The following is a 13,555-nucleotide window of genomic DNA, read 5'->3' as shown; positions in this document are numbered from 1 at the left end:
CCGACAATGACCCGGTCATCAAATTAGCTTGGCTTGGCTTAGGAATGCGGCAAAAACAAAATAAGTCTCAATTTTTTGGGTGAACTTACTTCTACTTTAATGGGTTTTCCCCAGTTCCCAAACAGGTTAAAAGATCTCCTCTCCTCTCCTCTCCTCTCCTCTCCTCTCCTCTCCTCTCCTCTCCTCTCCTCTCCTCTCCTCTCCTCTCAGCCATGGTGTGGTGTGAACGGGGCATCCAGGTGCTGCTGACCACCATGGGGGCGTTCGCAGCCTTCGCCCTGATGACCGTGGCCATTGGCACAGACTACTGGCTGTACGCCCGCGGCTTCACCTGCAACAGCACCGCCAACTCCTCCTCCTCTTCGCAGGACGACAGCAGCAGCAACAAGGATAAGAAGGACCCCGGAGCGCTCACCCACTCAGGGCTCTGGAGGATCTGCTGCCTGGAGGGTGAGTGGGTGCAGGCCAGGGTGGCACTGTTGTATTTCACAGACCAAGAATGTGCGCCGACTACCTTTTTGTCACTGATGAAAACTAAATGGGAACGAAATAGAAACTAAGCTACGAATCTGACAATTCAGTCTAGAAAAACTGAAATGTAATAGGGAGGGACCAGTGGACTAGAGATCCATTTAGAACTAAGACAAGTCATTTTAGGTTGTTCATGCGTGTCACTCTCCGAAAATAGCCGATCTAGTCTACTGTTATCTGCTATTATTAAACAGCCAAAATATAGGGCTTAATAGTGTTTTATTTATTTATTTATTTTTAATAATCTGAATCTACAAAATAACTATAACACACATTTTCATATAATAGTAGTGGAGTAAAAGTACAATATTTTCCTCTGAGATGTAGTGGAGTAGAACAATTGAAAATAGTAAATACTGAAGAAAGTCAAAATAACTCAAAATTGTACAGCACTTATTACTTCTGTAATTTTTACAGTACAATTTACAATTTAGACATTTAACAGTGGAATATGAAACTATGCGTGCTACTGCATGTATGTCTACATAAAATGCTATCTAAGTTACATAAGTTGAGCCAATGCATACGCCTGTAAAGTCGGGCAACTGCTATGGCAAGTGCTGGCAAGATTTGATTTGATTTGAAGATGGAATCTGAGGAGGTGGGTTTTCAGACTACGCCGGAAGATTGAGAGTGAGTCTGCAGTTCTGATTGTAATGGGAAGTGCATTCCATAGTTTTGGAGCCAGAAGGGAGAAGAGTTTGTGACGTGTGGATCGAACGTTGTCCCAGCGTTTTTAGCAAAGGTACTTTCAACTTCCCTGCATCGGCTGATCTGAGCGTGCGGGAGGGTTTGTATAGGACCGATCAGATTTGCAAGATATGGGGGTGCCTTTGGGCTTTGGATGGTTTGAATGCCAGCATCAGAGTATTGCGAGCTGCGGCATTTTGGATCAAGTGTGCAGTAAGGAGGGAGTTACAATAGCCATGTTTTGTGTGTGTGTGTGTGTGTGTGTGTGTGTGTGTGTGTGTGTGTGTGTGTGTGTGTGTGTGTGTGTGTATGTGTGTGTGTGTTCCTAGCTGTGTCCATTCTAATACGGCTGACACACAGCTCAGCCATGAATGACACAACTCAACCTGCATGAAAGGCATCACGCACAAGCATGCGCGAGTGCACACACACACACACACACACACACACACACACACACACACACACACACACACACACACACACACACACACACACACACACACACACACACACACACACACACACACACACACACACACACACACACACACACACACGGATCTGACTCAGGTGGTGTGTAGACTGTAGAGGGGAAACGGAGGGGAGGCACTATTGATGACCCCTCAGGGTCGTCTCTTTCGGGCGGAAACCTCATCCAAATTAAAAAATAGAAAAATATCTGGATCTGCTACTTTTGATGATTTTGTGTGACGCTGTATTGATCAAGTATAGGGCAATCAATCTACATATTTGGTTAAGAGGTTTCTGCCCGACAGCGACAATATTGAAATATTAGATATTAGATACTCTATTCCTCCTTGCTTTTCCACCCTCCAAACGTTCACTCCCTTCCTCTCTCATGCATACTTCCTTCCTAACTTCAAATTCTTTGCTTCATCTCCATCTGGCTATTATGTACAAAACTCACCCCCTGAGCACTTCCTCCTGTTCCCCATGCCTCCACACCTCCCCTCTTCACTCACCCCCTGAGCACTTCCTCTGTTCCCCATGCCTCCAGTCCACACCTCCCCTCTTCACTCACCCCCTGAGCACTTCCTCTGTTCCCCATGCCTCCACACCTCCCCTCTTCACTCACCCCCTGAGCACTTCCTCCTGTTCCCCATGCCTCCACACCTCCCCTCTTCACTCACCCCCTGAGCACTTCCTCCTGTTCCCCATGCCTCCACACCTCCCCTCTTCACTCACCCCCTGAGCACTTCCTCCTGTTCCCCATGCCTCCACACCTCCCCTCTTCACTCACCCCCTGAGCACTTCCTGTTCCCCATGCCTCCACACCTCCCCTCTTCACTCACCCCCTGAGCACTTCCTCTGTTCCCCATGCCTCCACACCTCCCCTCTTCACTCACCCCCTGAGCACTTCCTCCTGTTTCCCATGCCTCCACACCTCCCCTCTTCACTCACCCCCTGAGCACTTCCTCTAATCCTCTGTTCCCCATGCCTCACCCCCTGAGCACTTCCTCTGTTCCCCATGCCTCCAAACCTCCCCTCTTCACTCACCCCCTGAGCACTTCCTCTGTTTCCCATGCCTCCACACCTCCCCTCTTCACTCACCCCCTGAGCACTTCCTGTTTGCCTCCACACCTCCCCTCTTCACTCACCCCCTGAGCACTTCCTCTGTTCCCCATGCCTCCACACCTCCCCTCTTCACTCACCCCCTGAGCACTTCCTCTGTTCCCCATGCCTCCACACCTCCCCTCTTCACTCACCCCCTGAGCACTTCCTCTGTTCCCCATGCCTCCACACCTCCCCTCTTCACTCACCCCCTGAGCACTTCCTCTGTTCCCCATGCCTCCACACCTCCCCTCTTCACTCACCCCCTGAGCACTTCCTCTGTTCCCCGTTCCCCATGCCTCCACACCTCCCCTCTTCACTCACCCCCTGAGCACTTGCTCTGTTCCCCATGCCTCCACACCTCCCCTCTTCACTCACCCCCTGAGCACTTGCTCTGTTCCCCATGCCTCCACACCTCCCCTCTTCACTCACCCCCTGAGCACTTCCTCCTGTTCCCCATCATCCACACCTCCCCTCTTCACTCACACAACACCTAACCCCCACCCCTCTCTGCACCGCACCTCTGCTCCTTTTAACGCCCACCACTCCGCCCCCTGTCTGACAGGTTTGAAGCGAGGCGTGTGTTCTCAGATCAATCACTTCCCGGAGGATGCAGACTACGACCAAGATGCTGCCGAGTACCTGCTGCGTGAGTCTCTCTCTCTCTCTCTCTCTCTCTCTCTCACACACACACACACACACTTGCGGGAAAATTTGGCCATAACTGCTAGTATAGGCATTGATATACGGTATAAGCGGCGCGCACACATACAAATGCATGGCATGCGTAACAAACAAGCTAATGTCGCAAGACAGATTCTGGTTAAAGCACCACTGCCCTAAACATGTATAGTGTTGTTGTTGTTTTTGTTTGTTTGTTTGTTTCTTTATTTTACGAATGGGCTCAGATTGCACACAATAAGCTTGTATAGGGCATAGAAGTGGCAGCCATTTTCTTTTCCAGACTCCATACATTTTTCCCATAGAGATTTCTAAAAAGATTTATATAAACTACTTTAAGCCTAGAATCAAGCAAAGCAAAGTTCAAAGCAAAGTTCTTTGTTTACCATGGGTAAGTGGACTAAGCTCGAGATGCTTGTTTACAGCCACGCCCTGCTCATAGAACATTTCATGCTTGGGGTTCAATGTCTTGCTCAAGGGCACTTCAGCGGTGGTAATTTTAACGTGCCGGTCCGGGGATTCGAACTGGCGACCTTCCGGTATCAAGACCGCTCCGCAAACCGTTCGGCCACCGCTGCCTCATCCAGGATCCTGGTGAATTATGACCATGAAACATACAAAAGCAAAAAAACTAAGAAAATAAAGAATCACATAATCAAATGTTTCATGATCATAATTCACCAGGAGCATGGATAGCTTGATTCTAGGTTTAAATTAATCCATATAAAAATATTTGGAAATCTCTATGAGATTAATGACATAAATGAAGTATAGGAGATTAATGACATAAAATGAAGTAGGAGGATTAATGACATAAATGAAGTATAGGAGATTAATGACATAAAATGAAGTAGGAGGATTAATGACATAAATGAAGTATAGGAGATTAATGACATAAAATGAAGTAGGAGATTAATGACATAAATGAAGTATAGGAGATTAATGACATAAAATGAAGTAGACATAAAATGAAGTAGGAGGTTTAATGACATAAAATGAAGTAGGAGGTTTAATGACATAAAATGAAGTAGGAGATTAATGACATAAAATGAAGTAGGAGATTAATGACATAAAATGAAGTAGGAGGTTTAATGACATAAAATGAAGTAGGAGGTTTAATGACATAAAATGAAGTAGGAGATTAATGACATAAAATGAAGTAGGAGATTAATGACATAAAATGAAGTAGGAGATTAATGACATAAAATGAAGTAGGAGAATTAATGACATAAAATGAAGTAGACATAAAATTAAGTAGGAGATTAATGACATACAATGAAGTAGGAGGCACGCTCGTGCAGAATATGCACGGAAAATGTTTACATCAGATGTGCACGTGCTCACATCCATGGCACACACGTGGTGTGCATGGATGTGCACAAACAAAAGGGACAGGATGATAAGACGGGGGTGGTGTGCGCTGCACACATCAATACACGGATGTCAGATTGAAGTGAAAAGCTGTTGGAGAGTGTGTGTGTGTGTGTGTGTGTGTGTGTGTGTGTGTGTGTGTGTGTGTGTGTGTGTGTGTGTGTGTGTGTGTGTGTGTGTGTGTGCATGCGTGTGCATGCGTGTGCGTGTGAGCTGTGGGAGAGTGTGCGTGCGTGCGTGCGTGCTGAGAGAGCCTGTCTGCCACTGTCAGGAACACAGTCTGGGGGTGTAGAGAGAGAAACACAGTCTGGGGGTGTAGAGAGAGAAACACAGTCTGGGGGTGTAGAGAGAGAAAGCGCTCCATACTCGGTAGATGGAATGGAACTGTGTGTGTGTGTGTGTGTGTGTGTGTGTGTGTGTGTGTGTGTGTGTGTGTGTGTGTGTGTGTGTGTGTGTGTGTGTGTGTGTGTGTGCAGCTCAGATCCATCCATCCATCCATAAATGGTGCATTTATATAGCGCCGTTCCCATGGTGCTTTATAATATGCTTCACATTCACACACCGACGGCAGAGGAAACTATGTGAGGCACCAACCTGCTCGCCATGGGGAGCAATTATAGGGGTTTACTCGAGGTCACTTCGGCAATTAATTTAGAGCAAGACAGGTTAGGTTTGTATTTTTGGGATGTACAGAATCCATGTGGGGCCGTGTATAGAACAACAAAATCTGCTTTTCCGCTCAACAATAAATACCAATAATAAAGACATCACACGTTTAAGCGCTCACAATAGCAAATCACACTGATATCCCTTCCATTGTCACTTCAAACTCACACCAGCTTGATAAAGATACAGAACTTTGAAATGCATGGGAAAAGGTTTCTTTTAGTATAGGTTTGTCTCATCAGTTTCAGCCATTGCAGCATTAACCAATTAAGACCTGGAGCCGATTCTACAACTGTTTCTGAGAGCCACTGTTCTAAATCCGAAGAGTTTTCTGAAAAACGTATGTTGCTATAGACCTATAGCTAAAATCTAAAATGACACCAATGCTTTCCGTGGTTTGAAACAAACTGCTTCGCTAATCGGATGATGTTGTGTGCTATTATGGATGAGCATTTCTGTTGGAACAGACTGTGAAGATGAATATATACAATAAAGACCCCTGCCTTCAGCAATTTCAAGTCAGCAGGCTACAGCAGGTTCCTTTGTCCAAAAGCTCTGAATCATATCTAATCCCTCAGCAATGTTCCTTGACCAAACTGTCCATCTTCATATCTCAAAGTTGTCCGGACCGAAATTAGTTTCAGATTCAATTTCTGATTCTGGTTTAGTATTGGCCTTCAAAGAGTCTCTTTGTCAAACCACCACCAAATGGAACATCCACCTACCTCACTTCCTGTACTTTTATAGCTGTTCCTGGTACCTCACTTCTTGGAACTATTGATAACATGCTTTTCCCCCACAGCTCCCCCTATGAGCAAACCTTGTCAACAGAAAAAAAGAAAATATATTCAACCATATTTTAACAGAAATTGTTTAAAACAGATTGTTGTGACATCTCCCCTTTCTAGGGTGCGTTCGGAAATGCGCACCAGGATGCCCGGGAGCGCACTTGCCTATTAGTTTCAGTTTGTATTGGCTTAGTGTGCCACTCGCACCACACCTGAACACATGGATAGCACGGAGATTCTGGTTGCGTTCAGGCATACTCAGAGCCATAGAGTAAGACAGAGTTACGACAACTCATTCATGGGGCCAGTCCAATGGCGGCTCTTCTATATAGACTTCTATTGGCGGGCACCATAGCGAAGAGTGACAATGTCCTGGACCAGAAGTAGGCAGAATGCACTGAACTCAAGCAACAGGCCAGATTTAATCCCTTTATTTTAGATAATATGTCATTGTACAATACTTTAAAACAGTTGTTTAAAACAATCATAAAATTGCGCCACCCTCGTTGAAAACAATGTATTTCAAACTCCAGCTTGTCACTCTCCAGGCTGCATGAACAGTGCTCGAGCGCTTAGTTGAGTTGCCCCCTCAATGGTGCAACGCTGTCTTACTCTATGGCTCTGAGTGAGCCTATATCCGAATGCACCCAGAATCTCCTTGCTATCCATGTGTTCAGGTGTGGTGCGAGCCTCTAGCATCTTCCCGATCCTGAGTGCTATACTGCTCCTGCTGGGCGGAGTGTGCGTTGCATCCAGCTTCTACAAGAACAAGAGGAACATCATCCTTGGAGGAGGGATTCTCTTTGTAGCTGCAGGTGATCTTATTGCTTATATTTGTAGACATTTCAGGCATCTAATTAAACACATTAATTCACTGAATGAATGTACAGAAACACAACATGAGTTTTGTGTTTTTTTTTGTTTATCATTTTGATAATGTTGTGTGCCTCGCTGTGTGATGTCAAAGTCAAAGTCAAAGTTTGTTGGAGCATTTAGGATACAGGGCACATTTGAAGGACTTAATTACAATGATAGATATGTTTAGATATTTCCCCACAGTGCCGGTAGACAAAGCAGACAGCAAATAACCTTCGAGTGTTTAAGATTTTTCAAATCTGTTATTATATGTTTTTAAAGGAGAGTTCTGGACCAGTGGTAAAGGCAAACAATAAAACAACAACATTCAGAGCGGACCACAGCTCAGAGCATGCACACTGGGTCTTAGACTAGTTTGCTTGTTACAGAAGCCCCTTTGGGACAAAACACTGTGGAATACCTTTTGTCATTATGAAACATAATGTGTAGAAAACAAAATCGAGCTACATGTATCAAAATAAGCGATTTTGCCTAAGACCAAGCGTGCACGGTCGGAGCTGCGCTGTTCTCTGGATGTTGTTATGTAATTTTTCACCTGTACCACTTGGATATAGAAAATGGCTAATCCGGAATTGTACTTTAAGCGTGCATTCATTGTACATGAGCGGCGGTGGCTCAGGGGTAGAGCCGGATGGGAACCACAAGGTTCCCAGTTCGATCCCGGGCTCCCCCAGAGTTATATTGTCGAAGTGTCCTTGAGCAAGACTCTGAACCCCCAATTGGTCCCGATGAGTAGGTTGGTGCCTTGCATGGTTTCCGCCGCCATCGGTGTATGAATGTGTGCATGAATGGGTGAATGCACAATCTATGTAAAGCGCCTTGGATAAAGGTGCTATATAAATGCACCATTTACATGTTGTTGCTCCTCAGGTCTCAGCAACATCATCGGGGTGATCGTCTACATCTCGGCGGCGCTGAGCGACATCTCGCCCAAGAAGGACGAGGACAAGAAGTGGCACTACTCGTACGGCTGGTCCTTCTACTTTGGAGGCCTATCCTTCATCCTGGCCGAGATGGTGGGCGTGCTGGCGGTCAACATCTACATAGAGAAGAACAAGGAGCTGCGCTGTCGCTCGCGCGCCGACCTCTTCAAGAGCACCACGCATGCCGTGCTGCGCCTGCCCAGCTACCGCTTCCGCGGCGGTGGGCGCTCCTCACGCTCGTCCTCCCGCTCCACGGAGCCCAACGGACGCTCGCGCGAGAACTCGCCCGGCGGCGGCGCCGGGGCATCCAAGGCCTACAGCCTGCCGCTGTCCGCGCCGCCCTACTCCGTGGCCACGCTGCCCAACCCGCACCACGGCACCGGTAGGCCTACGGATGGCTCCCAATAATACATTCATCGTTAATAGGATAAGAAAGTGAAAATAATTGCTAAGGCTATATTTGTCATCCAAACCCTGCCCATAACTACATTTTCGAGGAGACCTAGTATGGGTGTAATATTTATTTATTCTCTATTTACAGGAAGTAAATATGATTTTACCTAGGAAAAAATAACAAATCCCCGGAACAATTTCACCCAAACAAAATCTCATTAAAGAGAACATAAAAGAAACCATGAAAAAAAATGTATTTGATTATTGTTGTTGATTATTCAAATAATCGTTATTAATAGAATATACTAGTAATACATTTACATGTTGGTCACTTTTACGCATCCCTCTAGGCAGCGGCAGCGGCGACATCTCCATGTACACGCTGACGCGGGACTCCAAGCTGGGCAGCCTGGGCGGCGGGGCTCCCCCGCCCCTCTACGGCACGGTGGACCGCGCCACGCTCTACCAGCTGCACAACTACTTCCCCAAGGAGTCCGGCGGCGGCAGCGGGGGAGGGAGCGGGGGCATGGTCGGCAGCGGGACGCTCACGTCCCTCTCCAAATCCAACCTGGCGGCCGCGGCCCAGAGCGTCATGCCGCTCAACACCTCGCCCCCTGCGGCGTCCCAGGCCACCCCGCCCATCTCCACGGCGACCATGGAGAGGGATCGGGGCACATCGGCCGGGACCCTGGATCGGCTCGGGGGCAAGCGGGATCGGGACAGCAACTCGGACACCCTCAACAGGAAGACCACGCCAGTTTAGGTTAAAATAACAGGACCCCTCCCCCTCCTCGTGTACATGCAAAAACGAGAGGGGGGTGCGGGGGGGTTGCAGTATGGAGCTGAATTGACGGAGAGAGAAAGAGAGTGAGTAAGAGGGATGGATTGAGTGGGGAAAGAGAGAGACAATTTAAATAGAAGGCTGATATTGTTTGGGTGACACTGTAATGGTATTTGTCTCGTCTGAGCCTGCAGTATCTTGTTGCCATCACAGCATCACGAGCAGTCATAAAACATCTACTGTACTGAACGTGCAGGTCATGGCAATTGCCTTAAAACAGCCATAACAAAAAATGCTTCACTTTGGTACAGCAGTTATCTATATGAAACGGTGGTGTAGTGACAGCGAGGAATATGGGTTCATATTAGCTCTGGTCCATCATAGCTTTAAGGACTTCTCCTTAATGCTGTTACTCTCAACTTCCTGCGCACGCATGAAATGCAGCACAGCCTGTCGACTCCTGCAAATATAAATAGAACGATTTTGCTACTCACCAATACAAACACGGTTTTGTGGTGTCAAAAGCATACTTTCCCTATTGGACGCAGTCTGAGCCCCCACCAGATGTATAAAATGCACTTTTGGGCCAAAATGTTAACAAATCCACCGAGCGGAGACACTCTTCCTGGTTGAGCGATGTTTTTACGAAACAGCGAATCCCACGTTGCAGAGCCGAATAACACCCAATGAGTATTAGTACTCAAGGTGTAATACCAGTGAGTTGGCACTAGGTGATGGCGTTGCCAAAGAGTAAACCAATGAGGAAATGTTGTTTCTGCCCGGTGGATTCTTAAACATTTTGGCCAAAAGGTGCATTAATTTTTATGTGTGTGGTGGAGGGCTCAAAGTGTGTCCACTAGGAAAAGTAGGCTTCCTTTCAGCACCACAAAATCGTCTTTGTATCGGTGAGTAGCGAAATCACTATTTCTTATTTTTGCAGCAGTCGACAGGCTGTGCTGCGTTTCATGCGTGCGTAGGAAGTCGACAGCAACGTTAAGGAGAAGTCCTTAACAATATGAACCAGAGCTAGGTTTATATTAGCCCTGAAACATGACTGTAATGATAATCATGAGAAGTCCTTAACAATATGAACCAGAGCTAGGTTTATATTAGCCCTGAAACATGACTGTCATGATAATCATGACAGTGACGCAACTGAAGCCAGTTTTACGTGATCGCTACATTTACAGAGCAAACGTGTACATAAACATTCAGATTTCAAATATAAAGTACTCACCACGTGGGCCACGGGTGTTAGAAATGTGCTGGTACAGCAATTAGCATTGCTGCATTCCACGTTGTTTAAAACACTTTGTGTGCCCACACAACACTTTTTTTTTAAAACCCAGGGTGCCCATGTTTTACATTCATTTTTTTGAAATATTTTTTTTTATCTAAAAACCAAAAAAAAAGCACAACACGCAGGGTAAAACCCAGGACGTCTACAGACGTCTTGGGCACACAATGTGTTTTAATAAAAAAGCATTTTTATCCGAGCGCCCCGGCTACTTTTCTCAAACTGGGATTGTTCGGAAAACTCACAGTTGTATTGGCAGTGCGGTCAGCGTGCCTATATCGAACACATCGAGTGCCACACTCCTCCCGACCGATAGGGGCACGCAGTTGAAAGCCAATGGCAAAAAAAACTGCTCGGATAAAAATGCTTTTTATTAAACAACACGGAATGCAGCAAGAAGAAGAAGAAGCAATGATAATCACTGTAGCAGCAAATTTCTAACACCCGTGGCCCACGTGGTGAGTACTTTATATTTGAAATCTGAATGTTTATGTACACGTTTGCTCTGTAAATGTAGCGATCGCGTAAAACAGGCGGAAGTTAAGCCATGACGCTCGTGAAGTACGAGCGTCATGTGAACCATGGCTAGGTTTATAAAGGATTGGAAGTCTTGAAGTGCCTTGTTCGAGGTCACTTGGATGGCGGTTGCAAGGCGAGGATAGAGTGTTAATGCTCACTGGCTCTTCCCTGCTCAAGATGCACACAACCAACCAGAGATCTGAACAACAGCCATTGCATTAAAAGCCTGTTTGTTTCACCTTTAGCAGGCCTGATGTGAACATGTCATGTCATTCGCAGGTTGAAAGGCTAGAGCTGTGGGCGGTAATGTCCATGTCCAGTCAAAGTCAACTCACTTTTTTTCATGAAGCACATTCACAGCTAGTGTTGCAAATACTGTGTAAAATATATCAGGCGATAAATAACAGTTACAGAACAACACAAAAAGAACAGAAGGCGAAAGGGGCATGCAATGTGGAGAATGGTTTAAAAAAGGTTGAAAGGCCAGGGCCTTCTATTCTGAAGTGGGAGGCAGCTGAAGTTAAAAGGGCAACATTGTCTTGGCTGATATTTAACTAGTGTGTGTGTGGCATGACAATTGTCTGTAAATGCGTTCTGTGGATAGGGACCACAACGCTGGGAAATCGCCATCTGTTAACGTAAAAGTCGATACGAATGATACGATACGAATGATACGATACGAATGATAGGATTTGCATTGCATTTGCATTATTCGACAATATTCCAAGGGCAGTGGGCTGACAGGGAGCGTTAAATGTGCCATGGTTTTAGATGATGTTGTTTGAAACTTGTAAGAGACTAGTGTGACTCATTGTGATAGAGGTCAGACATTTAAATCAAACCCTGCCTACAGTACATCTTTCTATAGGCTTTTATGACCGCATAATGTTGACAGATGCTGAAGACTGAAGACATATTCTGTACAGTGTCACCACAAAGGGCTGTACACTGTAGACAACATGATAAGGGGTTAAGACTATAATTCAGTAATATATACACTCAGGGGGTTTTGTTGTTGCTATAATAGGATTTAAAACTAGAAACTTCTAGATCCTTTTGACTAGGGTTGGCATCCGGAACCAGATCCAACATTGAGGAACCAGGATCGGTTCCATCACATTCTGAACCGTTTTCGGAACCACTGTTATCACGCTGTCAGATCTGGTATGTGGACTTCACGTCCGCTATACAATTACAATACCGGTGGTTCTCAAACGTTTTAATTTCAAGGACCACCATAACTCTCAGAGTTACAGACCTGTTGTTAGGGTCTATTTGGATCCCAACCCTAATAGTGACAGGGGTTCCAAACTAAGGGTTTCATTCCAAAATGAAGGAGATATATCAGAGGAGTTCACACCTATTTTGGTTAGGTTTGCAAGCTGGATGAAATTAAAGGAAAGTATTATGGATATTTGAAGATATGGGCTCATGAGGTCATAAGGAAAATCGATTCATATTTTACAGCATTTTGGAATGAAAGTCTGGATGCTAGATTATGAAAACTTCACGGTTATGTGACTATAACACTGTAGTTTAAATGCTCTTATTCAATTAATTGAACAAGCACAGCTAGTGCTCAATCTCTCTTTTTTTTTTAAAAGATATAACTATATCGTACTCCGCTACTATAATAAATGTATTATTATTAACTAAATTATTATTGAGTATCTTATCGATCCATTCGCTCTGACACAAAGTGCATAATGTCTGTATCGACCTTTTGGGTTGTCTTTTATCATTCCGAGTGACGGACCGCCATCATCAACGTCTCATCCGTTACGAGATTGTGACTCTTGAATATTATATAAATAGGCTACTATTAATAATGTTGCTGTTGTTTCTATGATTGTAAAAATGGTTATTTCAGGGTATTTGTATGTATTGAAATCTAATGTTCTGCTATTTTTGGGGTGTTTTTTTTATACGGTTCATTCATTGTTGTATGTGTTCATTTCCTCACACTAAAGTCGATGGTGTCATGTATACAGAACAGTGGTTTCCATATCCTTTTCAGCTGAGATCCAATTCGGTATCTCCCCCGCCCGGCACCCAAATGTACAAAAATACTGTACATGAATTAACCACTTTTGTTTATGAATAAAATATAATTTTGTCCAATCTGTAATAATACAATATAACAGGGTGGTTGTATTTGGTCTCCTTGCTCTTCCATTTATTCAATTTATGCCTCTAATTTATGGCTCTATTAGCTCTACGGTAACATTTTCAGCACTTGCACAGGAAACCTCAAACCAGGTTCAATAGCTGATCTGCAAGCTGTTGTTAGCTTGCTGATCTGCTATTTTCACTATTTCTTACGGATTTGTTTTTTATTTATTTATTGATTTCTCACATTCTTTAAAAAAAGAAAAATCAGATTTTTTTTTTTAGATTTTTGCAAATCTAGGCTACCCATAAAAATGGGCCTGCGACCCCAACATGGGTCCCAGCCCACTGTTTG

General features: G+C 45.0%; 1 protein-coding gene across 1 annotated transcript; it reads left to right on the top strand.

Annotated features, from left to right (window-relative positions):
* Positions 1-212: 212 nt before the first annotated feature.
* Positions 213-9,257, top strand: cacng8a (calcium channel, voltage-dependent, gamma subunit 8a; the record flags this gene model as incomplete). Its single annotated transcript, XM_079521897.1, has 5 exons — positions 213-450; positions 3,362-3,445; positions 6,980-7,117; positions 8,049-8,483; positions 8,845-9,257. 5 exons carry the CDS (start codon positions 213-215, stop codon positions 9,255-9,257), a joined length of 1,308 nt encoding a protein of 435 aa, XP_079378023.1.
* Between the last annotated feature and the right edge of the window lie 4,298 nt (positions 9,258-13,555).

This window comes from Electrona antarctica (genome assembly GCF_951216825.1).
Source record: "Electrona antarctica genome assembly, chromosome: 15".
NCBI classification, from domain to species: domain Eukaryota; kingdom Metazoa; phylum Chordata; class Actinopteri; order Myctophiformes; family Myctophidae; genus Electrona; species Electrona antarctica.
This window is presented reverse-complemented; position numbering and strand designations above follow the sequence as displayed.